General features: G+C 32.9%; 1 protein-coding gene and 1 long non-coding RNA gene across 4 annotated transcripts in view; both read left to right on the top strand.

Moving 5' to 3' along the window:
* Nucleotides 1–26,577, top strand: part of LOC127704720 (N-acetylglucosamine-6-sulfatase-like) — a 59,173-nt gene extending 32,596 nt beyond the window's left edge. Inside the window, exons 10-12 of the mRNA XM_052208919.1 lie at nucleotides 10,731–10,934; nucleotides 12,337–12,456; nucleotides 25,226–26,577. Coding sequence (XP_052064879.1) covers nucleotides 10,731–10,934; nucleotides 12,337–12,456; nucleotides 25,226–25,426 — 525 coding nt within the window. The 3' untranslated portion in view covers nucleotides 25,427–26,577. The remainder of the gene's footprint in view (nucleotides 1–10,730; nucleotides 10,935–12,336; nucleotides 12,457–25,225) is intronic.
* Nucleotides 1,340–8,103, top strand: LOC127704746 (uncharacterized). Of its 3 annotated transcripts, XR_007983475.1 has the most exons (4): nucleotides 1,340–2,945; nucleotides 6,009–6,143; nucleotides 6,940–7,203; nucleotides 7,602–8,103. It is a non-coding gene; the product is annotated as an uncharacterized LOC127704746 (long non-coding RNA). The 3 variants fall into 3 exon arrangements; XR_007983474.1 differs by lacking the exon at nucleotides 6,940–7,203 and having other exon boundaries at nucleotides 7,339–8,103; XR_007983476.1 differs by lacking the exon at nucleotides 7,602–8,103 and having other exon boundaries at nucleotides 6,940–7,328.
* Nucleotides 26,578–27,903: the final 1,326 nt, after the last annotated feature.

The raw sequence follows: 27,903 nt of genomic DNA, 5'->3' as shown, positions 1-27,903 counted from the left end.
CCTTTTGACAACATAGCAATCAGTGACAGGTTAAAAGATGTTAATTGCCGGCGATTTATTGATTGGTGTCATAACACGAACATTTTGCATCTGATTTAAAAATTCAAATCAAAATAAATCACATTTACACAAACATTTGTTTTGCGTGTATTTTCCCATTCAGTGAAAATTATACACAGTGAAAATTTAACCTGCCCATTTTTTCATCAAATTGCGAATAAAAGCTGACGCAAAAAAAACCTGATATACGGTATTTAAAACTGTCTCAGAGAAGAAATATAATATCACAATCAATGCTGCTTTGATGGAATCTTCATCTCTAGTAATTTTTATACGACTGCAAAAAAATTTTGCGATCGTATATTGGTATGACGTTGGCATCGTCGTTGTCGTCGTCGTCGTCGTCGTCCGAAGACACATTGGTTTTTGCACTCTAACTTTAGTTTAAGTGAATGGATCTCTATGAAATTTTACCATAAGGTTCAATACTACAAAAGGAAGGTTGGGATTGATTTTGGGGGTTATGGTACCAACAGTTATGGAATTAGGGGCCAAAAAGGGGCCAAAAATAAGCATTTTTGTAACTTCCAGACATAACTTGTGTGTTAGTGTATGGATCTCTCTGACATTGTACCACAAGGTTCCATATCACACAGGGAATGCTGGGATTGATTTTGGGGGTAATTGCCTCAAAATTTTAGGAATTAGGGCAAAAAAGGGGCAAAATACAAGCATTTTTAAATGGACAAATACTTTAGTACAAAACATAATTTAAAGCAGTGTAAGGGAGATAAATCAAATACATCATTTGAATTATCTCCCTTACACTGCTTTTAAATTATGTATAAAGTAATGGTTAATGAACAATTAAGACAATTTAAAACAGTGTAAGGGAGGTAATCCGCATACAACATTTTGATTACTTCCCTTACACTGCTTTTAAATTATGTTTAAAGAAATGCATATTTATAAAGGAAGACCAGTAAAAATATCTGCAAATGTTGCATCTTTTTTTTTTACAAAAAAATCCATATCAAAGATTTGACACCATATTTTAAATTCTATTATAAAATAGATTAAGTTAGCAATATGGTAAATTTAAATGGGTAATTATGGTTGCAAATTCCATTGGAAATTTGAATTGAGATTATGACCATATCTTCAGGGAAAGAATTTTTTGGGGGAAGAAATTGTGGGGGGTCATTTTTTTCTCATTTCAGATTTCAGAAATTAAAAAGAATTATTCTTCAAATATTTTTTTTTTTTCAAATTTCAAATATTGAAAAATTTCAAGAAGTAATCTTTAATTGCACAGTATGGCGCATTAGATTTGTAAAATTGGTTCATATTGAGGTCAAAAGGGTCCAAAATTAAACTTTGTTTTATTTCATCAAAAATTGAATTATTGGGGTTCTTTGATATGCCAAATCTAACCGTGTATTTAGATTTTTAATTTTTGGGTCCTGTTTTTTAAATTGGTCTACATTAAGGTCCAAAGGGTCCAAAATTAAACTTAGTTTGATTTTAACAAAAATTGAATTCTTGGGGTTCTTTGATATGCTGAATCTAAACATGTGTTTAGATTTTTGATTATGGGCCCAGTTTTCAAGTTGGTCCAAGTTGGGGTCCAAAATTAAACTTTGTTTGATTTTTAACAAAAATTGAATATATGGGGTTCTTTGATATGCTGAATCTAACCATGTATTTAGATTTTTTATTTGTGGGCCCCGCTATCAAATTGGTTCATATTGAGGTCAAAAGGGTCCAAAATTAAACTTTGTTTTATTTCATCAAAAATTGAATTATTGGGGTTCTTTTATATGCCAAATCTAACCGTGTATTTAGATTTTTAATTTTGGGTCCAGTTTTCAAATTGGTCTACATTAAGGTCCAAAGGGTCCAAAATTAAACTTAGTTTGATTTTAACAAAAATTGAATTCTTGGGGTTCTTTGATATGCTGAATCTAAACATGTGTTTAGATTTTTGATTATGGGCCCAGTTTTCAAGTTGGTCCAAGTTGGGATCCAAAATTAAACTTTGTTTGATTTCAACAAAAATTAAATATATGTGGTTCTTTGATATGCTGAATCTAACCATGTATTTAGATTTTTTATTTGTGGGCCCCGCTATCAAATTGGTTCATATTGAGGTCAAAAGGGTCCAAAATTAAACTTTGTTTTATTTCATCAAAAATTGAATTATTGGGGTTCTTTGATATGCCAAATCTAACCGTGTATTTATATTTTTAATTTTGGGTCCAGTTTTCAAATGAGTCTACATTAAGGTCCAAAGGGTCCAAAATTAAACTTAGTTTGATTTTAACAAAAATTGAATTATTGGGGTTCTTTGATATGCTGAATCTAAACATTTGTTTAGATTTTTGATTATCGGCCCAGTTTTCAAGTTGGTCCAAGTTGGGGTCCAAAATTAAACTTTGTTTGATTTTTAACAAAAATTGAATATATGGGGTTCTTTGATATGCTGAATCTAACCATGTATTTAGATTTTTTATTTGTGGGCCCCGCTATCAAATTGGTTCATATTGAGGTCAAAAGGGTCCAAAATTAAACTTTGTTTTATTTCATCAAAAATTGAATTATTGGGGTTCTTTTATATGCCAAATCTAACCGTGTATTTAGATTTTTAATTTTGGGTCCAGTTTTCAAATGAGTCTACATTAAGGTCCAAAGGGTCCAAAATTAAACTTAGTTTGATTTTAACAAAAATTGAATTCTGGGGGTTCTTTGATATGCTGAATCTTAACATGTATTTAGATTTTTGATTTTGGGCCCAGTTTTCAAGTTGGTCCAAATAGGGGTCCAAAATTAAACTTTGTTTGATTTCATCAACAATTGAATATTTGGGGTTCTTTGATATGCTGAATCTAACCATGTATTTAGATTTTTTATGTGTGGGCCCCGCTATCAAATTGGTTCATATTGAGGTCAAAAGGGTCCAAAATTAAACTTTGTTTTATTTCATCAAAAATTGAATTATTGGGGTTCTTTGATATGCCAAATCTAACTGTGTATTTAGATTTTTAATTTTGGGTCCCATTTCTTTAAATTGGTCTACATTAAGGTCCAAAGGGTCCAAAATTAAACTTAGTTTGATTTTAACAAAAATTGAATTCTTGGGGTTCTTTGATATGCTGAATCTAAACATGTGTTTAGATTTTTGTTTATGGGCCCAGTTTTCAAGTTGGTCCAAGTTGGGGTCCAAAATTAAACTTTTTGTTTGATTTCAACAAAAATTGAATATATGGGGTTCTTTGATATGCTGAATCTAACCATGTATTTAGATTTTTTATTTGTGGGCCCCGCTATCAAATTGGTTCATATTGAGGTCAAAAGGGTCCAAAATTAAACTTTGTTTTATTTCATCAAAAATTGAATTATTGGGGTTCTTTGTTATGCCAAATCTAACCGTGTATTTAGATTTTTAATTTTGGGTCCAGTTTTCAAATGAGTCTACATTAAGGTCCAAAGGGTCCAAAATTAAACTTAGTTTGATTTTAACAAAAATTGAATTCTTGGGGTTCTTTGATATGCTGAATCTAAACATGTGTTTAGATTTTTGATTATGGGCCCAGTTTTCAAGTTGGTCCAAGTTGGGGTCCAAAATTAAACTTTGTTTGATTTTTAACAAAAATTGAATATATGGGGTTCTTTGATATGCTGAATCTAACCATGTATTTAGATTTTTTATTTGTGGGCCCCGCTATCAAATTGGTTCATATTGAGGTCAAAAGGGTCCAAAATTAAACTTTGTTTTATTTCATCAAAAATTGAATTATTGGGGTTCTTTTATATGCCAAATCTAACCGTGTATTTAGATTTTTAATTTTGGGTCCAGTTTTCAAATTGGTCTACATTAAGGTCCAAAGGGTCCAAAATTAAACTTAGTTTGATTTTAACAAAAATTGAATTCTTGGGGTTCTTTGATATGCTGAATCTAAACATGTGTTTAGATTTTTGATTATGGGCCCAGTTTTCAAGTTGGTCCAAGTTGGGGTCCAAAATTAAACTTTGTTTGATTTCAACAAAAATTAAATATATGTGGTTCTTTGATATGCTGAATCTAACCATGTATTTAGATTTTTTATTTGTGGGCCCCGCTATCAAATTGGTTCATATTGAGGTCAAAAGGGTCCAAAATTAAACTTTGTTTTATTTCATCAAAAATTGAATTATTGGGGTTCTTTGATATGCCAAATCTAACCGTGTATTTATATTTTTAATTTTGGGTCCAGTTTTCAAATGAGTCTACATTAAGGTCCAAAGGGTCCAAAATTAAACTTTGTTTGATTTTTAACAAAAATTGAATATATGGGGTTCTTTGATATGCTGAATCTAACCATGTATTTAGATTTTTTATTTGTGGGCCCCGCTATCAAATTGGTTCATATTGAGGTCAAAAGGGTCCAAAATTAAACTTTGTTTTATTTCATCAAAAATTGAATTATTGGGGTTCTTTTATATGCCAAATCTAACCGTGTATTTAGATTTTTAATTTTGGGTCCAGTTTTCAAATGAGTCTACATTAAGGTCCAAAGGGTCCAAAATTAAACTTAGTTTGATTTTAACAAAAATTGAATTCTTGGGGTTCTTTGATATGCTGAATCTTCACATGTATTTAGATTTTTGATTTTGGGCCCAGTTTTCAAGTTGGTCCAAATTGGGGTCCAAAATTAAACTTTGTTTGATTTCATCAAAAATTGAATATATGGGGTTCTTTGATATGCTGAATCTAACCATGTATTTAGATTTTTTATTTGTGGGCCCCGCTATCAAATTGGTTCATATTGAGGTCAAAAGGGTCCAAAATTAAACTTTGTTTTATTTCATCAAAAATTGAATTATTGGGGTTCTTTGATATGCCAAATCTAACTGTGTATTTAGATTTTTAATTTTGGGTCCCATTTCTTTAAATTGGTCTACATTTAGGTCCAAAGGGTCCAAAATTAAACTTAGTTTGATTTTAACAAAAATTGAATTCTTGGGGTTCTTTGATATGCTGAATCTAAACATGTGTTTAGATTTTTGATTATCGGCCCAGTTTTCAAGTTGGTCCAAGTTGGGGTCCAAAATTAAACTTTGTTTGATTTTTAACAAAAATTGAATATATGGGGTTCTTTGATATGCTGAATCTAACCATGTATTTAGATTTTTTATTTGTGGGCCCCGCTATCAAATTGGTTCATATTGAGGTCAAAAGGGTCCAAAATTAAACTTTGTTTTATTTCATCAAAAATTGAATTATTGGGGTTCTTTGATATGCCAAATCTAACCGTGTATTTAGATTTTTAATTTTGGGTCCAGTTTTCAAATGAGTCTACATTAAGGTCCAAAGGGTCCAAAATTAAACTTAGTTTGATTTTAACAAAAATTGAATTCTGGGGGTTCTTTGATATGCTGAATCTTAACATGTATTTAGATTTTTGATTTTGGGCCCAGTTTTCAAGTTGGTCCAAATTGGGGTCCAAAATTAAACTTTGTTTGATTTCATCAAAAATTGAATATATGGGGTTCTTTGATATGCTGAATCTAACCATGTATTTAGATTTTTTATTTGTGGGCCCCGCTATCAAATTGGTTCATATTGAGGTCAAAAGGGTCCAAAATTAAACTTTGTTTTATTTCATCAAAAATTGAATTATTGGGGTTCTTTGATATGCCAAATCTAACTGTGTATTTAGATTTTTAATTTTGGGTCCCATTTCTTTAAATTGGTCTACATTAAGGTCCAAAGGGTCCAAAATTAAACTTAGTTTGATTTTAACAAAAATTGAATTCTTGGGGTTCTTTGATATGCTGAATCTAAACATGTGTTTAGATTTTTGTTTATGGGCCCAGTTTTCAAGTTGGTCCAAGTTGGGGTCCAAAATTAAACTTTTTGTTTGATTTCAACAAAAATTGAATATATGGGGTTCTTTGATATGCTGAATCTAACCATGTATTTAGATTTTTTATTTGTGGGCCTCGCTATCAAATTGGTTCTTATTGAGGTCAAAAGTGTCCAAAATTAAACTTTGTTTTATTTAATCAAAAATTGAATTATTGGGGTTATTTGATATGCCAAATCTAACCGTGTATTTAGATTTTTAATTTTGGGTCCAGTTTTCAAATTGGTCTACATTAAGGTCCAAAGGGTCCAAGATTAAACTTAGTTTGATTTTAACAAAAATTGAATTATTGGGGTTCTTTGATATGCTGAATCTAAACATGTGTTTAGATTTTTGATTATCGGCCCAGTTTTCAAGTTGGTCCAAGTTGGGGTCCAAAATTAAACTTTGTTTGATTTTTAACAAAAATTGAATATATGGGGTTCTTTGATATGCTGAATCTAACCATGTATTTAGATTTTTTATTTGTGGGCCCCGCTATCAAATTGGTTCATATTGAGGTCAAAAGGGTCCAAAATTAAACTTTGTTTTATTTCATCAAAAATTGAATTATTGGGGTTCTTTTATATGCCAAATCTAACCGTGTATTTAGATTTTTAATTTTGGGTCCAGTTTTCAAATGAGTCTACATTAAGGTCCAAAGGGTCCAAAATTAAACTTAGTTTGATTTTAACAAAAATTGAATTCTGGGGGTTCTTTGATATGCTGAATCTTAACATGTATTTAGATTTTTGATTTTGGGCCCAGTTTTCAAGTTGGTCCAAATTGGGGTCCAAAATTAAACTTTGTTTGATTTCATCAAAAATTGAATATATGGGGTTCTTTGATATGCTGAATCTAACCATGTATTTAGATTTTTTATTTGTGGGCCCCGCTATCAATTGGTTCATATTGAGGTCAAAAGGGTCCAAAATTAAACTTTGTTTTATTTCATCAAAAATTGAATTATTGGGGTTCTTTGATATGCCAAATCTAACTGTGTATTTAGATTTTTAATTTTGGGTCCCATTTCTTTAAATTGGTCTACATTAAGGTCCAAAGGGTCCAAAATTAAACTTAGTTTGATTTTAACAAAAATTGAATTCTTGGGGTTCTTTGATATGCTGAATCTAAACATGTGTTTAGATTTTTGTTTATGGGCCCAGTTTTCAAGTTGGTCCAAGTTGGGGTCCAAAATTAAACTTTTTGTTTGATTTCAACAAAAATTGAATATATGGGGTTCTTTGATATGCTGAATCTAACCATGTATTTAGATTTTTTATTTGTGGGCCCCGCTATCAAATTGGTTCATATTGAGGTTAAAAGGGTCCAAAATTAAACTTTGTTTTATTTCATCAAAAATTGAATTATTGGGGTTCTTTGTTATGCCAAATCTAACCGTGTATTTAGATTTTTAATTTTGGGTCCAGTTTTCAAATGAGTCTACATTAAGGTCCAAAGGGTCCAAAATTAAACTTAGTTTGATTTTAACAAAAATTGAATTCTTGGGGTTCTTTGATATGCTGAATCTAAACATGTGTTTAGATTTTTGATTATCGGCCCAGTTTTCAAGTTGGTCCAAGTTGGGGTCCAAAATTAAACTTTGTTTGATTTTTAACAAAAATTGAATATATGGGGTTCTTTGATATGCTGAATCTAACCATGTATTTAGATTTTTTATTTGTGGGCCCCACTATCAAATTGGTTCATATTGAGGTCAAAAGGGTCCAAAATTAAACTTTGTTTTATTTCATCAAAAATTGAATTATTGGGGTTCTTTTATATGCCAAATCTAACCGTGTATTTAGATTTTTAATTTTGGGTCCAGTTTTCAAATGAGTCTACATTAAGGTCCAAAGGGTCCAAAATTAAACTTAGTTTGATTTTAACAAAAATTGAATTCTGGGGGTTCTTTGATATGCTGAATCTTCACATGTATTTAGATTTTTGATTTTGGGCCCAGTTTTCAAGTTGGTCCAAATTGGGGTCCAAAATTAAACTTTGTTTGATTTCATCAAAAATTGAATATATGGGGTTCTTTGATATGCTGAATCTAACCATGTATTTAGATTTTTTATTTGTGGGCCCCGCTATCAAATTGGTTCATATTGAGGTCAAAAGGGTCCAAAATTAAACTTTGTTTTATTTCATCAAAAATTGAATTATTGGGGTTCTTTGATATGCCAAATCTAACTGTGTATTTAGATTTTTAATTTTGGGTCCCATTTCTTTAAATTGGTCTACATTAAGGTCCAAAGGGTCCAAAATTAAACTTAGTTTGATTTTAACAAAAATTGAATTCATGGGGTTCTTTGATATGCTGAATCTAAACATGTGTTTAGATTTTTGATTATCGGCCCAGTTTTCAAGTTGGTCCAAGTTGGGGTCCAAAATTAAACTTTGTTTGATTTTTAACAAAAATTTTAATATATGGGGTTCTTTGATATGCTGAATCTAACCATGTATTTAGATTTTTTATTTGTGGGCCCCGCTATCAAATTGGTTCATATTGAGGTCAAAAGGGTCCAAAATTAAACTTTGTTTTATTTCATCAAAAATTGGATTATTGGGGTTCTTTTATATGCCAAATCTAACCGTGTATTTAGATTTTTAATTTTGGGTCCAGTTTTCAAATGAGTCTACATTAAGGTCCAAAGGGTCCAAAATTAAACTTAGTTTGATTTTAACAAAAATTGAATTCTGGGGGTTCTTTGATATGCTGAATCTTAACATGTATTTAGATTTTTGATTTTGGGCCCAGTTTTCAAGTTGGTCCAAATTGGGGTCCAAAATTAAACTTTGTTTGATTTCATCAAAAATTGAATATATGGGGTTCTTTGATATGCTGAATCTAACCATGTATTTAGATTTTTTATTTGTGGGCCCCGCTATCAAATTGGTTCATATTGAGGTCAAAAGGGTCCAAAATTAAACTTTGTTTTATTTCATCAAAAATTGAATTATTGGGGTTCTTTGATATGCCAAATCTAACTGTGTATTTAGATTTTTAATTTTGGGTCCCATTTCTTTAAATTGGTCTACATTAAGGTCCAAAGGGTCCAAAATTAAACTTAGTTTGATTTTAACAAAAATTGAATTCTGGGGGTTCTTTGATATGCTGAATCTAAACATGTGTTTAGATTTTTGTTTATGGGCCCAGTTTTCAAGTTGGTCCAAGTTGGGGTCCAAAATTAAACTTTTTGTTTGATTTCAACAAAAATTGAATATATGGGGTTCTTTGATATGCTGAATCTAACCATGTATTTAGATTTTTTATTTGTGGGCCCCGCTATCAAATTGGTTCTTATTGAGGTCAAAAGTGTCCAAAATTAAACTTTGTTTTATTTAATCAAAAATTGAATTATTGGGGTTTTTTGATATGCCAAATCTAACCGTGTATTTAGATTTTTAATTTTGGGTCCAGTTTTCAAATTGGTCTACATTAAGGTCCAAAGGGTCCAAAATTAAACTTAGTTTGATTTCAACAAATTGAATATATGGGGTTCTTTGATATGCTGAATCTAAACATGTATTTAGATTTTTGATTTTGGGCCCAGTTTTCAAGTTGATCCAAATTGGGGTCCAAAATTAAACTTTGTTTGATTTCAACAAAAATTGAATATATGGGGTTCTTTGATATGCTGAATCTAACCATGTATTTAGATTTTTTATTTGTGGGCCCCGCTATCAAATTGGTTCATATTGAGGTCAAAAGGGTCCAAAATTAAACTTTGTTTTATTTCATCAAAAATTGAATTATTGGGGTTCTTTGATATGCCAAATCTAACTGTGTATTTAGATTTTTAATTTTGGGTCCCGTTTTTTAAATTGGTCTACATTAAGGTCCAAAGGGTCCAAAATTAAACTTAGTTTGATTTTAACAAAAATTAAATTCTTGGGGTTCTTTGATATGCTGAATCTAAACATGTGTTTAGATTTTTTTATTATATGCCCAGTTTTCAAGTTGGTCCAAGTTGGGGTCCAAAATTAAACTTTGTTTGATTTCAACAAAAATTGAATATATGGGGTTCTTTGATATGCTGAATCTAACCATGTATTTTGATTTTTGGGCCCCGTTATCAAATTGGTCCACATTGAGGTCAAAAGGGTCCAAAATTAATCTTTGTTTGATTTCATCAAAAATTGAACTCTTTGGATTCTTTGATATGCTGAATCTAACCATGTATTTAGATTTTGGATATTGGACCATAATAGGTAAATTAAAAAATTTTGAGTTCTTAGACCACATTCATTCTGTGTCAGAAACCTATGCTGTGTCAAATATTTAATCATAATCCAAATTCAGAGCTGTATCAAACTTGAATGTTGTGTCCATACTTGCCCCAACTGTTCAGGGTTCGACCTCTGCGGTCGTATCAAGCTGCGCACAGCAGAGCATTTTATTAAAATTGTGTAGGCAATTTGATCCTTCCAGCTCTGTAAAAAGATCTTGTTCTTTCTATGTGATTTTAGTAATAGCCAAATGATAGGAATTGGAGAAATTTTAAGTTATAATTAATATTTTGACCATGAATAATTGAGATCAAGCGAACCACAAGTTGATTACAAAATTTAAATCAATTGTTCAGGAAAGTATCAATAGACTGAACTTATATATAAATTATTGTTTAGAGGGGCAGCTGAAGCCAGCCTCTAGGTGCAGGATTTTCTCGCTGCATTGAAGACCCATTGATGGCCTTGGGCTGTTTTCTGCTCTTTGGTCGGGTTGTTGTCTCTTTGACACATTCCCCTTTTACATTCTCAATTCTAATAGAATTAGAAAAAATATGAACAACTTGATACTGTGGATAGACATGTTTGTAATACATTAACTCATTTATTCAGTCTCCAGTATCAGCTATTGACTTGGCTCCAACATTTCTAGAGATAGCAGAATCACCTATACCTATAACAATGCAGGGAGAATCATTGCTAAAGATATTGACGACACAAAACTACAACAGATCATCACCAATTTTATTAGAACATTATGGAGAACATCAAGATGAAATTCAAGGTTGTCCTCAGTATAAAAATCAAGGCATGGCAGTAAGTTGGTGGAATATTGTAAATTTTTGTTTAAAAAGATCTTATACTTTCCTTTCAGATTGTTGTATTTTGAGATCCAGTAATGAGTACTAAAAGAATTTAATTGTACATGTATGTAAAATGTAATGATGAGATTAATTTATTTTTTGTTTGAAAAAAATATTTTTAAAATATGTATCATTTATGTTGTGTCCTTCACCAGAAAAGTTGATTGATACTTTTTTAAATCTCTCCTTAATGATGTTAGTTTGTCAAGCTAGATCCCTGTATACTATGTCCATCATTAATGCCTTATCATTCAGGTAAGAATCTAAAGAATTTGTAAATCTTGTTGTACCTATTTGTACCTATTACTATCTGTGTAAAGGACTGAATTTTTCAAACTAATTTATTTGTCTATTCATAAATTTTAGAGGAGTTTAAACCATTTGCTGTCTGTTTAACAGGGAGTGTAAGAAATGAATTCCAGCATTTATTGAGGGTTCTTGGTGGCTGAGTGGTCTAAGTAGTTCATTTTCTGTATCACTAGCCTGTGAACAGGTGGCAGGTGGGCTAGACTCCACTCTTTTATGACTAGGACTGTCAGTTTTCCTGTTGAATGTTGTGGTTCCCTCAGGGCACTCAAGTTTCCTCCACCAATAAAAACTGGCCATCATGCTATAGCCATTGCCAATAGTGCTTAAAGCGGCATTAGACACGAAACATGGAAAATTTGCTGAATTTGCTATTTCTGCACTCTACTTTACTTTGTCTCAACCAAATGTTATGAAATTTAAACACATTGCTTGTTTCCACAAAACATAGATCAAGTTTGAATTTTGGTGGCGTCACGTCACTGTTCCTTAGATATGTCCATTATAACTGGAAAAATTGTTGAATTTGCCATTTTCAAACTCTAACTTTACTTTGCCTCAACCAAATGTTATGAAACTTATACACAATGCGTATTACCACAAAACACGAACCAAGTTTGAATTTGGGTGGCATTACTTTCACTGAATTTGCTTTTTCTGCACTCTACTTTACTTTGTCTCAACCAAATGTTATGAAATTTAAACACATTGCTTGTTTCCACAAAACATAGATCCAGTTCGATTTTGGGTGGCGTCACTATGACCGTTCCTGAGTTATGTCCATTACAATTGGAAAAAAATTTGCCATTTCTGCAATCTAATTTTAATTTGCCTTAATCAAATGTTATGAAACATACACATACTCAGACCAAGTTTGAATTTGGGCGGCGTCACTTTTAGTGTTCTTGAGTTATGTCCCTTTATAAATGGAAAAATTGCTGAATTTGCTGTATATTTACTACCGGGTGCATCTGTTTCCTATGTTGTGTCCTATGGACACAATCTTGTTTTATTTTAATTTAATTTACTAGTGGATATTTTTTTTCCAGAACTGTGACAACCATTGTGTGTGTGAAGATAGCCATAACAACACATTTAGATGCTTTGTGACATGGGGTGAACCAAATATGGATAGACAAAAATTATGTTATGTGAAGGAGGATAATTCAGTAAGTTAGATTACAATTTTTACATATTTGAAAAGTGATCGATGGAACTGATAAATGCTAATTGATTTGATATTATTTTTTATCACATTGCTGCAAGGGTCATGATTAAATGCAATAGGGTGGCATATTAAAGTATGTCAATAAGTACCTGTTGTTGAAAAAAAATCTTTCTGATTCCAGAAAAATAAGAACCAATTTCTCATTACTGTGACTTGGTGATAGGTGTTGCTGTTTACCTTTACCTATTGTTCAACCAGATTGTAAAATTGACAATACAGTTGGGACATTCAAATTGACCAGTTGGTATTGTTAGAGTTTGAGTCTACCTTGATGATACCTGTACTGTTTTTTATTCACCTAACCCAGCCTTATAGCATGCTTTTTTCCTGAAGTTTTTCTTCATCTTAGGGTTATTCTATTATATAATTGATAGGGAAGAAAATGTTGTTGGTTTTCATTGTATTAAATCCCCAATATAGATGATTCATCTCATTTTGACCCCAAAATCTAAATCAGTGAAAAGTAAAATCACAAAAATACTGAACTCCGAGGAAAATTCAAAAAGAAAAGTCCCCAATCAAATGGCAAAATAAAAAAAAAAACAAACACATTTTGAATCTGTTCAAAATTTTGATTTTTCTACCCTATATACCACATTGCCTCACATTCTCATTAAGAAAAAATTCACACACCTAATTAAATGGGCATTTAAAAAGTCAGAATGTGAATATATATGTTCAAACTCTTTTAGGTCATTTTTTAGTAGCAATAAACAAAAAAACTATGTCAATTGGACATGCTTTGATACTATATATGCCCTTGAATTTTTACTAGATAACATTTTTGTTCGCTTTGGAGATTCCGTATATCATCAGGTTATCGGAATTCCAATGGGGACTAACTGTGCACCACTTATTGCGGACCTTTTTTTGTATTGCTATGAGTTACAATTTATGACAAAAATCAGCAAAGACCCATCGAAACAACATCTGATACACAAATTTAATAATACTTTTAGATATTTGGATGATATTTTGGCTCTCAATAATGACGACTTCAGTATGTATACTAAAGAAATTTATCCTGTTGAACTTACTTTAAATAAAGCTAATACTAACAATGACCACTGCCCTTTCCTCGATCTTGATATCTATATCATTAACGGAAAGCTTAATACTAAAATATATGATAAAAGAGATGATTTTTCATTTCCTATCGTTAATTATCCATTTTTAGATGGTGACGTTCCCTTGTCACCATCTTACGGTGTTTATATATCTCAACTTGTACGATTCGCTCGTGTATGTAACAATGTTTTAGATTTTAACGAGAGAAATTTATGTATTACTGAAAAATTATTACACCAGGGTTTTCGATATCACAAACTAGTCAAAACATTTACTAAATTTTATCATCGGTATAAGGACATCATTCGTAAATATAGCTCAACATGCAGACTTCTTATACGTTCAGGTATTTCACATCCAATTTTTTATGGAAATATTCTTTATAAAGCACAAAAATGTCAGTATTCACCTCTGAAGCTAACAAAACCTTTAAATAGACTTATTAAGAAGGGATATAGTTACGATACTGTTGTCAGGTCATTAAAGATTGCATATTTTGGCGTTAATATTGATTCACTTTTTGGGTCTTTGCATCGGCACTAAACACATTTATTTAAAAACCAGTTGTTGGCATGATACGGGTTATGTTCTTCTCATATATGTTATGATGGTATGATACTAAACCCCTAACGGGAAGGATTGTGCCTGATATTCATATGATGAAGACATAATCTTTCAATCAGTTTAATTGAAGTCTGGAGCTGGCATGTCAGTTAACTGCTAGTAGTCTGTTGTTATTTATGTATTATTGTCATTTTGTTTATTTTCTTTGGATACATCTTCTGACATCAGACTCGGACTTCTCTTGAACTGAATTTTAATGTGCGTATTGTTATGCATTTACTTTTCTACATTGGCTAGAGGTATAGGGGGAGGGTTGAGATCTCATAAACATGTTTAACCCCGCTGCATTTTTGCGCCTGTCCCAAGTCAGGAGCCTCTAGCCTTTGTCAGTCTTGTATTATTTTTAATTTTAGTTTCTTGTGTACAATTTGGAGTTTAGTATGGCGTTCATTATCACTGAACTAGTATATATATTTGTTTAGGGGCCAGCTGAAGGACGCCTCTGGGTGCGGGAATTTCTCGCTGCATTGAAGACCTGTTGGTGACCTTCTGCTGTTGTCTGTTCTATGGTCGGGTTGTTGTCTCTTTGACACATTCCCCATTTCCATTCTCAATTTTACATCAAACGAATGGATAACAACTGTCATATTCCTGACTTGGTACAGGCATTTTCTTATGTAGAAAATGGTGGATTGAACCTGGTTTTATAGCTAGCTAAACCTCTCACTTGTATGACAGTCGCATCAAATTCCATTACATTGACAACGATGCGTGAACAAAACAAACAGACACAATAGGTAAAAATGTCAAAAATATTTTCTTACTACATGTTAACATGTATGGAAATTAAAACTGTTTTTACATAAAAAATGAATCTTTAAATATTTAACCCTTATACACAATGTATATAGTATCGTCCAGTTGTCAATGAAACAAGAAATAGCTATTCACTACAGGTGTTTTCAGTTTAAGTTTATCTTTGATATAATTCAGATGGATATGTTATGCATTTCTTCATATATCCCTTCAAATTTTTCATTTTTGAGTATTATTCAGTGTTTGAAATCTAATGGAATCAATGTGCATACAAAATGGGATTTACTTCATTTGAATTCATTTCTTAGATGCCATTTAGTTTTGCTTCTTAAATGTGACTTATTTTTTTCAAGAATGGATTGTCATGAATGTATAAAGGAGGAAATAATTCATTCAAAATGTTTCGTGTGGCTTTCACATGATGATGTAAATGTAAAATTCGAAATAATTTTGGAGTATACCTTGCAGTGTTTATCATTGAAATCTAATAGGATTTTTGTGCATGAAAATACTGTGTTCACAGAAGGGAATTCACTTTTTCTAAGAGATCTTCAATGTTTTGAAACAACTTGCACTTGAGTACTGACCTCATATAAATTTGTCTTGATGTCAACATACCCCAAGTGAAGGTAATGAAATGCACTCAACAATCCTGATCAAGTATTGGGATGAAATAAGCATAAATGGATTGTAAAGAGCATTCCATTACTCTAAAAGAGAACTTCGGGTGGGTGGGGCGGGAAAAATGTCTTAGATATAAAGGTACTAGGCTACACTAATATCCAAATAACTTCCTTAGATAAGGTCCAATGGTCTATATCCTGTAGCAAAATTGAAAGTGAGGCTTGTAATCGTGCACAGTTACACTTCACTGAGGATGTCAACATACCCCAAGTGAAGGTAATGAAATGCACTCAACAATCCTGATCAAGTATTGGGATGAAATAAGCATAAATGGATAACAAGTGCTATTCAATAAAACAATTAAAGGAACTTAAATGAACATTAGTGGCCTTATACTGAATAAAGTATTCCCAAAACTTACTAGCTAAAAAATAAGAATAAAATTAGTACGGTACAAGGTGTGTTACGTCAAAGAGTTATCCATTATTCATAATTATAGAGATAAAACTTATCACTAGAAAATAATACATCTTTATTACAAAATTCTATATCTGTGAAGTAAATGAAACTAAAATCATACACATGTAAACTATAAAAATATATGTATATCATAAACAAACAAAATTTTTCAATAATAGGCGATTAACTCCCTTATGTCACAATGAGATAGACCATGCAATTAATTAAACGCGGGACTCAAATCGTCATATTGAGAATGGGATTCAAAAAATAACTGAGTAGCATTATTATTCTGATAGTTTATGGACTTTGCTAAATTACATGCAAAATGACTTGCATCTTTTACAGTGCTCGCCCTAGTATAATAATGAGCCATTCTTTCAGATTTCCAGCCTACATGGTTCATTACACCCTGTGAATTAGCATTGTCATCAGATAGAAGAATACGACACCTGATTTTCGAGCACTCTACCCGATTCTGTAATTATTCTAAATAAATAGCCAGTTTTCAGGGAAATTCTGTGATTTTTCATGAACGTATAATAAGATTCAAGCCCAGAAACAGGACACACAATTTTATTGTCACATCTTTTCAGAACAAATGTGTTACATATATTTGATCCGCCACGCAATGCTTTCCCAAATGTGTGATTAAAAACAAAACCACTATCATCATCCAATTTCTTAAATTCTTGTGATAAGACAATAGCTACATCACTCGCTCTATCACCTGCAAAAAACTGTAATTTCAAAAGAGCTTGATCTCTTTGCAAAACATTTTTCCCGCAAAGTAAGGTCAGATCTATTTAATTCCCTACCAATATAGACGGCTATGGAACGGACTTTGTTTATAAATATAGGTTTTGCTTGTTTTAGTACAATGTGGGCTCTAGCTTGTTCTTCCTGAACTGCTTTTAAATATGCTTTTACTGGTTCCGAAGCAGCTGGGTTGCCCACATTTAAAGCTGCATTCCAAGTTCTGCCTCTGCCGACGGATTCGAATATGTAAGTAAGATATGAAATTAGGTTCTCAACAGTTCCTGAAGCCAATCGAATAGGACAAAGACATCTTGTAACACCCTTTTTACCCAAATTGATGCACGATTTAACGTGAACTTTTGTTTTACCATTACTATCTTTCCAAACTAGAAACCTCTTAACATCGTGAGGAGAAACTGTATCAAGACATGGCTTATGAGTTAATATATATATCTAAAAAATCTAAAAAACTTTCTTGAAGAGATTCTTTTCTTCTACGATGGGATGAATTTATTTACTGGTTATGGAGATGCATAATTCTGTCATCAATTCTTTTCAGATCAACAACCACAACCTGAAATATTTCATTATGAAAATGATAACCTATACGCAACTAAAGTCCACATCAAACCTCTATTATCTAAGATGTAACCTTTTTTTGAGGGCACTTCAATGATTCCCTTCTGACCTTTAAATCCGAGAACAAAAGAAGATATTACATGGTGTTTTATAGTAGGTAACCATATCGGTGCTTGATCCCACAAAGGTGCAATAAAAGTGCACTGTCTTACATGCTGTTCTTTCAAAAAGGCTAAAACCTGGAAAATAATGTTTATAGGCGGGTAAACGTAAGGATTCGTTTCTAATGAAACATCTTGTGCAAATAAATTTACACCTGCTGACAACAGAGAAGGTGCTAGAGTAAAATGTTTGAGTTTTTCACCTGACGTCGTCGTCATAGCATTTGAATCAAGTGACATCAGATCAACAGTATGTGGTCCGTAAGTACTTTCTAGTATGGACCAGCTTTCTAAGCTAAGTTTCGAATCAACTAAAGAGACTGATCGAGAGGGGGCATCTGCCTCATTGAGAGAGGATGGAATGTACTGTAAATGAAGATCGATATTATTTTCCCACACCAGCATAAATAAATCCTTCATGATGTCATTAAATAATTTGTCTCTACCTCCCTGATTTTCCCATATGGCAATAACTGATTTATTATCCATTAAGATATTTAAACTATGATTGCACACGATGGAACCTAAAGATTTAATTGCTTTGATAATGACATCTGCCTCTTTCAGGTGAATAGGAACTGCAAACCCTGTTTTTTCCCCGTAATAACTGAAACCCCATATTTGTATAATGAAGCATCTGTTGCAATAGTCAGCTGCTTGTGTAATTCGAGTCTCCAAGGCGTAACGCCCTTCCAATTATCTAAAAATTCCAGTGTTCGATCTCTCTTTTCAGGTCAACTCTAATGTTTACATCACATGAATTTTTAATGCCGCTTGAAATAGCGGCGTTGACCTCTCTGCAAAATAATTTTGCTGCCGGTATAGCTAAGTTCATTGACACACATTTACCTGCAAACCGTTGCAAAGTCGTCACGCTGACCTTCTCAGATTTCAAGATAAGCTCTCTCAATGCAATAAACGATAGTGTCTTATCTGACGGCAAATGAAAACATTTATGTTCTGAGTCAATAAAGAAACCTAAAAATTTTATAGTCTGGGAAGGGTTAAATCTACTTTTTTTAATGGATAGTGTGTAACCTAGTCTAGTAAGTAATTCCACTAAAGCATAACTGATTGTGTTTATATTTCCATGGGGAAGGTGAGGCTTATCAGATGCAATTAATAGCCGATCATCAATGTATTGTAAAGTCAAGATATCAAGCTTCCTTAGGAATGACGTAACTTGCATACCAATTGATTGATAAATAAAAGCGGAAGCTTTCCAGCTGAAAGGGAGTACTGTATACGAAAAAACCCAGCCACCAAACTGAAAACCGCAAAAGTTTCGGATTCCCTAGTAATCTTTACATGATCGTAGCCTGATTTGTCATTCCAACGCTATCATCTCAACTCTTTTCGAAACCATTCAGGGTACATGTTTTAGATTTTCTAATTGAAACGGATTATCTTTGATCCATAGGTTAAGAAAGTGTTCATCGTGACAGAGTCGAGGTTTACTTGGCTCTATTGTCAAAGGCATGATTATACGAGGCAACACACATTCTCCCAGCTTTCCCCAAAGTCATATCGAACCTGATTTTAACCTTTCCGTAATCTCTTTCTCAATAAAAGGTATAAATAATCGGCATGAAGAAGAGTTATGAAAATAAGCTTTTGGTGGTATCTTTCCTTCATAAGATTTTCCTTTAAAATTGCCTTTAAAAGGTTTAAAGAAATCGTTTACGTCTACTCAATTGGTTACCCAACCTTTTATTTGTATCGGAAGATCGTCACCGAAATGTTTCAACCATTCATCGCTATTTTGATTAATTCCACCTGATACAAAACTGTCAGGATCTCGAATAGGAATTTTTTTTATATCGTGAACAATATATGAAATCAAACGTAATATGGTGAACTGCATTTGCTGGCTTGTCCCCATCCAACGTTACCCATGTTGGGTGCTTCCTTATATGTTGCAAGGCACTACGAGGATCAAACTGAACCTTTTTCTCCCATTCCGGAGTAGAAAGGTGCGGAAAACCAGAATTCTGTGTATTCACATCCTGGAATACAGAATAAATTTCTATACCAAAATGCAAGGTATACAAATATAATGGAAGCAACCAACTTAGGTAAAAAGAAAAGGGACAAGCTTAGCACCTGCAGTCCACGTAGTCTAAAGATCACTAGGGAATCAGTGTCCCCAGACAGAGTTGCTGGCTTGAAAATAAAATTATAAAAAATGCATAGGCAAAATTTATGCAAAAATATACTAATCTTAAAAAACTACAAATTATGATTTAAAGCACTAAATAATGAAAACTAGATATAAACTAGAGGCTCTAAAGAGCATGTGTCGCTCACCTTGGTCTATGTGTATATTAAACAAAGGACACAGATGGATTCATGACAAAATTGTGTTTTGGTGATGGTGATGTGTTTGTAGATCTTACTTCACTGAACATTCTTGCTGCTTACAATTATCTCTATCTATAATGAACTTGGCCCAGTAGTTACAGTGGAAAATATGTTGTAAAAATTTACAAAAATTTACAAATTTATGAAAAGTGTAAAAAATTGACTATAAAGGGCAATAACTCCTTAAAGGGGTCAATTGACAATTTTGGTCATGTTGACTTATTTGTAGATCTTACTTAGCTGTACATTATTGCTGTTTACAGTTTATCTCTATCTATAATAATATTCAAGATAATAACCAAAAGCTGCAAAATTTTCTTACAATTACCCATTCAGGGGCAGCAACCCAACAACGTGTTGCCTGATTGGTCTGAAAATTTCAGGGCAGATAGATCTTGACCTAATGAACAATTTTATCATCATCAGATTTGCTCTAAATGCTTTGGTTTCAGAGATATGAGCCAAAAACTGCATTTTACCCCATGTACTATTTTTAGCTCACCTGGCCCAAAGGGCCAATTGAGCTTTTCTCATCACTTGGCGTCCGTCGTCCGTCGTTGTTGTCGTCGTCGTCCGTTGTCGTTAACTTTTACAAAAATCTTCTCCTCTTAAACTACTTGGTCAAATTAAACCAAACTTGGCCACAATCATCATTGGGGTATCTAGTTTAAAAAATGTGTCTGGTGACCCGGCCAACCAACCAAGATGGCTGCCATGGCTAAAAATAGAACATAGGGGTAAAAATGTAGATTTTGGCTTATATCTCTGAAACCAAAGCATTTAGAGCAAATCTGACAGGGGTAAAATTGTTTATCAGGTCAAGATCTATCTGCCCTGAAATTTTCAGATGAATCGGACAACCCGTTGTTGGGTTGCTGTCCCAGAATTGGTAATTTTAAGGAAATTTTGCTGTTTTTGGTTATTATCTTGAATATGATAATAGATAGAGATAAACTGTAACCAGCAATAATGTTCAGCAAAGTAAGATCTACAAATAAGTCAACTTGACCAAAATGGTCAGTTGACCCCTTAAGGAGCTATTGCCCTTTATAGTCAATTTTTAACCATTTTTCGTAAATTTTTGTAATCTTTTACAAAAATCTTCTCCTCTGAAACTACTAAGACAAATTTAACCAAACTTGTTCACAATCATCATTAGGGTATATAGTTTAAAAAATGTGTCCGATGACCCCGTCCGCGAACAAAGATGGCCAACATGGTTAAAAAAATAGTACATAGGGTAAAATGCAGTTTTTGGCTCATATCTCTGAAACCAAAGCATTTAGAGCAAATCTGACAGGATAAAATTGTTCATTTTGTCAAGATGTATCTGCCCTGAAATTTTCAGACCAATCAGGCAACAAGTTGTTGGGTTGCTGCCCCTGAATTGTTAAATTTAAGAAAATTTTGCAGCTTTTGGTTATTATCTTGAATATTATTATAGATAGAGATAAACAGTAAACAGCAATAATGTACAGCAACGTAAGATCTACAAATAAGTCAAACGAGACCAAAATTGTCAATTGACCCCTTAAGGAGTTATTTCCCTTTATAGTCAATTTTTTACAATTTTCATAAATTTTGTAAATTTTTGTAAATTTTTACAAAATATTTTCCACTGTAACTACTGGGCCAAGTTCATTATAGATAGAGATAATTGTAAGCAGCAAGAATGTTCAGGGTCATCAGACACATTTTTTAAACTAGATATTCTTATGATGATTGTGGACAAGTTTGGTTAAATTTGTCTTAGTAGTTTCAGAGGAGAAGATTTTTGTAAAAGATTACAAAAATTTACGAAAAATGGTTAAAAATTGACTATAAAGGGCAATAACTCCTTAAGAGGTCAACTGACCATTTTGGTCAAGTTGACTTATTTGTAGATCTTACTTTGCCGAACATTATTGCTGTTTACAGTTTATCTCTATCTATAATAATATTCAAGATAATAACCAAAAATGGCAAAAAAATTCCTTAAAATTACCAACTCAGGGGCAGCAACCCAACAACGGGTTGTCAGATTCATCTGAAAATTTCTAGGCAGATAGATCTTGACCTGATAAACAATTTTACATCATGTCAGATTTGCTCTAAATGCTTTGGTTTCAGAGATATAAGCCAAAATCTACATTTTACCCCTATGATCTATTTTTAGCTATGGCGGCCATCCTGGTTGGTTGGCCGGGTCACCAGACACATTTTTTAAACTAGATACCCCAATGATGATTGTGGCCAAGTTTGGTTAAATTTGGCCAAGTAGTTTAAGAGGAGAAGATTTTTGTAAAAGTTAACGACGACGGACGCCAAGTGATGAGAAAAGCTCACTTGGCCCTTTGGTCCAGGTGAGCTAAAAATGTTACAAACTAGATACAAAACTCGATACAATTATTTTCCCTTAGCGTTTTTCATCTTCTCACAATCCTTCACAACGTGATCATTCAAATTGCAGAAGAAACAATTTCCTCTTGGCCTCCACTGGCCATTTCTTGGGCTAAATCTTCTAGGGCCTTGGTACATACTAGTACTAAAGGGAAACATTCCCTGCTGCCATCCAGTGGGCATATGAGGTATGAAATAGTTGGGCATACAGGTAGCAAGGGGGTAAGCATTAGCCAACGGAGAAGTGGTTTTCATTGTAGTAAAATTTTCCATTCCCTGTGATCTTTTGTTCCTCTTCCTTCTCCTTGAGACATTTTGCCATTGCTTTTCCCACTAAATCAGAAGCTTTCCCCCCTAGAACATTCAACATTAGAGTGGCAACATTTATCGACCCCTGATGTCTCTGCGCTTGTCGCGCTAATTCATCGAATGTTTCTGCATCATCATCGTTTTGCCTTCTGGCCTTTTTTGCCAATTTATCAAGACTAAGGAGAATTAGAGGCTCGCTGGGGTTTGCCTGTAAAGCTAAACTCCTCACCTTATCTTTCAACTCTTTAACGTTATCTTCTTTTGACTTTTCTAGATCTGCTACTCTTTGCAGAAGATCATGATTCTTCTTTTTCTATTTAGGAGGAAGGTCTCCATCTCCCGAATCCTACAATCAATTATAATCTGTATTTAATGTCCCATTAAAACATTAATTACTATCATTTTCATTTAAAAAATATATTAAGCGTGCTTAATCATAATAAACCTTAGGGGGAAAAGTCATAAATGTTATAACATGAAAAACAAAACCGGGAATGTAACCTTGAAAAAACATCGAAATTACATCTGTTTTATTTTATGCACACGTACATAACTGTAGAACGAAAACAACAGATAAATCTAAAGGGGGGGGGGGGGGGGCGCGGGGGGGGGGGGGGGGGGGCGGCTTCACGTGTAAGCAAATTTTTAGCTGATAAAGGAGGTCACTAACCGGAGACGCTCTACAAGGTCGTACTATCGAAGAAGGTTTCTACTAAACTCTAGATAAAATATATATATTTACCTCGTTTTCTACATGACGCAGGTCCTCCACCACCGGTTGCCCTATCTCATTAGCTAGGATGACCGTTACATGTAGGAGTTTCTTCAAGTTATCCCGTTAACAGGTGCAGCCGCAAGCTCTAGTATCTGCGCTGCATCCTCCCCAGTAATACTCGTGAAATGATGTTTGCATTCATCGTCTGATAAGTCCCCTGTACCAACTAGACTTTACTCTCCCTAGCTCTGTCCTGGGGGGAATTCTAATATCCTTAAACTTCTTAAGGAGCTTCAGACCCATATTATTAACCGACTTCAAATCATGCCTCCTTTTTAGGACCGTGGCAGGTGGCATCTGAAACAAAAGGGATAGCAATATAGTCACAAGAAAATTAAAAAAGTGTCCTCTAAGGAACATATTAATCCCAACTATATTATAGAGATAATATAGTAACTAGTAAAGAATATAACAGTATTCAAAAATAAAAGCCAACATTTTAAATAAAAATGACCTCAAGTGACAGCCAAACAAAGAAATGCCAATCTCAAGTGCCAATCAGGCTAAATATAACCAAGACTTCATCAAAGCCTTAAGAAAAATCACATCATAAACGAGGACTTAAATCAAGTCCTAAATAAGGGGAACACATCATGTTCCGATCAAAAGAAATAAAATTATATTAACCTTGGAGGTAGGCGATGTGTCCTCTCCTGTAGCAAAATTGAAAGTGAGGCTTGTAATCGTGCACAGTTACACTTCACTGAGGATGTATATTGTTTCCACAGACCAACAAAATACATGTTCAAAACTGATTTTGTTTTTTAAATCATTACACTTTGGCAAAAAGTTTTGTACCTTCAAAGTGGATGGTAATTCGTGACTTGACAAATATTCAAAGTATAATAGTATAGTTTGTTGTTTGTACTAAATCTTAGTTATTTTTCATAAAAAACACCTTTCAAGAGGTCATGGGGCACATTTTTCCTTAGAATTACAAAGCAATTTAATTTTTCTGGTAAAAAAGTTTGGCATAGCCTTCTCATCAAGTAATTTTATACATATTTTTTATAAAGTTGAATATGTGTTTGTAGTTGAGAAAAATATGGTAGAATTAACTTACGTTGATCAACAGATTTGGTTCCTGATAGTTTATTTACGTAATTTGTCAATGAAAGCAGATGACAGGTTGAAAGTCATTTATCAATCAATTTCAGTTGCAATAAAAATCTTAATATTTAAAATGTTTGGCAAAATGAGACTTAAGTATATTTGTACCAACCAGCACAAAACAAAAATTGATTGTCATGCAGGTTAAGGATAAAATATGAATTTTTAAAATTATTTCGATTGGAAAAATATTGAGGGCAGATGTATTAAGTAATTAAACAAATAAGATCTAACAATTTTGTTAAAACTGCACATATTGCATAAGTTATTGTTAATTGTTGAAGACAGTAGAGTTACATTTTAAAAGATATCTACTTGATTAACTTGAACTCTTTGGTAGCTTTTGAAGTTTTGTCATTGATGTTTATCCAAGATCTTCTGATCTTTTTAAAATATGTATAGTAAAGACTTACAATCTTATATATATACAGATCCTGTGTCAACACTTTGATAACAACGATCTGCATGATAGCATTCTGTTCTGCTCTTGGGATCCTCAGGTTTTGTCCTCATGATATACACTTCAAAAATTTGAAGGCAGAAATTTCATTGGTTGTAATAATTACTAGATCAGAAAGTAAAACTGAGTGTTGTCAGATCCTTGTGAGCGAAGTGTGGACACACAATCTGTATTTCAATCAGATTGATAAGGCTTATAAAATATTAGAAATTGAATTATATTACTTTTATATATGCGTATAAGTTAATTTGTCATGCATACTTTATTTTATTTAATTTTTTTTCAGACTTTTATGGAATTGTATGATTTGGTAAAGGATGAAAATGAACTAAACAATATCATAGATTATATTGACAAACCAGGCTTTGAAAAAAATAGGGATATGATAAAAGATATGAAGAATTGTAAAAAATGTCAGCATTTTCTTGAATTTATGGAAGACTGCAGGGGACATAACTGTGAGAAGATTATCAACCTACTTCACTGACTATAGAGAACACTGTATGGGACAAAATTGCAATTACTGTAATTTGAAATTCTTAAGAAGTTTAACTATGGAGATTGTTTTCTTCTATTTTAATTCTGTTAATGAATATACAGTCTACAAGTGACAAATTTAAAAAAAATCTGACATGTTTAAACCCACCACATTTTGTTTGTGCCTGTCTAAAGTCAGGAAGTAGCCTGTATTTCAGTGGTTGTCATTGGTAGCCGTTTATCATACTTGTTTTTATACCCCTGCTTTAAAAAAGTGGGGGTATACTGTTTTACCTCTGTCTGTCCGTCCATCCATCCGTCCGTCCATCCATCCCTCTGTCCGTCCATCCGTCCCATGAATATTTTTCGTCGCAGCTTTCTCAGGAACTACATCATAAGGATTTCTGAAAATTGGTTTCAGGGTTTATATAAGTTAGCTATACCGTGTGATGCGTTTTCAGATTCATTACTCAACGACTTCCTGTTTACCGAAATATTTGGGCGGGGGAATCATCAGTGAGCAGTAGCCCGCAGTTTCACTTGTTGTTTATTGTTTTATACAGGCCATAGGTTTTCTTGTTTGAATTGTTCTACATTTTGTCATGTCATTGTAGCTTACTATATGGTATGGGTTTTGCTCATTGTTGGTCTCTGATGGAGTTCTCTCATCGGCAATCATACCACATCTACTTATTTTTATATCAAAGTTTATAGTGATTTGTCATTTCATTCACACTAACAAAAATAATTTTCTCTGTGTTTATTTTGTCATCAGGGTTTTTGTTAGGCCAGTAAATTCGTCCTCAAACACCATTTTGAGTCCAAATAAAGTTTTCGGAAAAAATACATCATATCGACATGTTTTACCAGATATTGATGTCTGCTTTTATAATGATAAAAATCTAAGAGAATCAAAAATAATTACACATCATATTTAATAACAAGGAATTATTTGAAACTGGAATAATTTTGAATTCTAGAAAATATATAAGAAATGCTTGATGAAAACTAACCTAATTAAGGAGGGTTAGCCATGCATGCTTGGCTAAGAGAGATTAGTTAGTTCATACTGAAGTATTAGTGAAAGTAAAATGAACCTCAGCCAAGTGTGCATGGCCAACCCTATTTAGTTGGGTTAGTTTGCATAATGAATTTCAAAGTAATTTTTTTATATTTGATCAAAAAAGATGATTTTTTGTTGTGATTGTTTTCGATCTAGTATGACAAGATGACTGATTATTTAGAATACAGAGCTGGGAGACCTTACTGCTTCAGATGTTGCATGAATACAAATGTTGTATTTACATCATTATCTTCTACATTTTATCATATGGATCTTGTTTTATTTTCATACTTTATTTTTGATAAGATGACAAACTTTATATTTTATGTATTCTTTCATATGGATCCTGTTCTTTTTATACTTTATAGTTGATAGAATAACAAACTTTATATTTTATGTATTAGGAATTTTGTAAATAAACTACAAGAATTAGAAATTTGTGTATTTGTTTTTTTTATGCCCCCGCGGTAGCGGAGGGGGCATTAAGTTTAACCCTTGTCCGTATGTACGTCCCAAATTGGTTTCCGTTCTCTAACTTTAGTTTGGCTCAACCAAATTTTATGAAACTTATACACAATGCTTATTACCACAAAACACAGATCAAGTTTGAATTTTGGTGGCATCACTTTTACCATTTTAGAGTTATGCCCCTTTATAAACGGACAAATTGCTGAATTTTTTGTTTCCGTTCTCTAACTTTAGTTTGCCTCAACCAAATGTTATGAAACTTATAAGCAATGCTTGTTACCACAAAACACAGATCAAGTTTGAATTTTGGTGGCGTCACTTTTACCGTTTTAGAGTTATGCCCCTTTACAAATGGAAAAATTGCTGAATTTTTCGTTTCCATTCCCTTACTTTAGTTTGCCTCAACCAATTGTTATGAACCTTATACACAATGCTTATTAACACAAAACACAGATCAAGTTTGAATTTTGGTGGTGTCACTTTTACCATTCTAGAGATGCTTCATACTTTGTATATGGATGCCTCATGTTACGAAGTTTCCGTCAGTCACATGTCCAATGTCCTTGACCTCATTTTCATGGTTCAGTGACTACTTGAAAAAAAAGTTAAGATTTTTTGTAATGTTAGATTCTCTCTTATTATAAGTAATAGGATAACTGTATTTGGTATGTGCGTACCTTGCAAGGTTCTCATGCCCGTCAGACAGTTTTCACTTGACCTCGACCTCATTTCATGGATCAGTGAACACGGTTAAATTTTGGTGGTCAAGGTCATATCTCAGATACTATAAGCAATAGGTCTAGTATATTCGGTGTATGGAAGGACTGTAAGGTGTACATGTCAAACTGGCAGGTGTCATCTGACCTTGACCTCATTTTCATGGTTCAGTGGTTATAGTTAAGTTTTTGTGTTTTAGTCTGTTTTTCTTATACTGTATGCCATAGGTCTACTATATT

This window comes from Mytilus californianus, unplaced genomic scaffold (genome assembly GCF_021869535.1).
Source record: "Mytilus californianus isolate M0D057914Y unplaced genomic scaffold, xbMytCali1.0.p SCAF_6, whole genome shotgun sequence".
NCBI lineage: Eukaryota > Metazoa > Mollusca > Bivalvia > Mytilida > Mytilidae > Mytilus > Mytilus californianus.
Note: the sequence above shows the minus strand (reverse complement) of the source record. Positions and strands in the feature narration are given on the sequence as shown.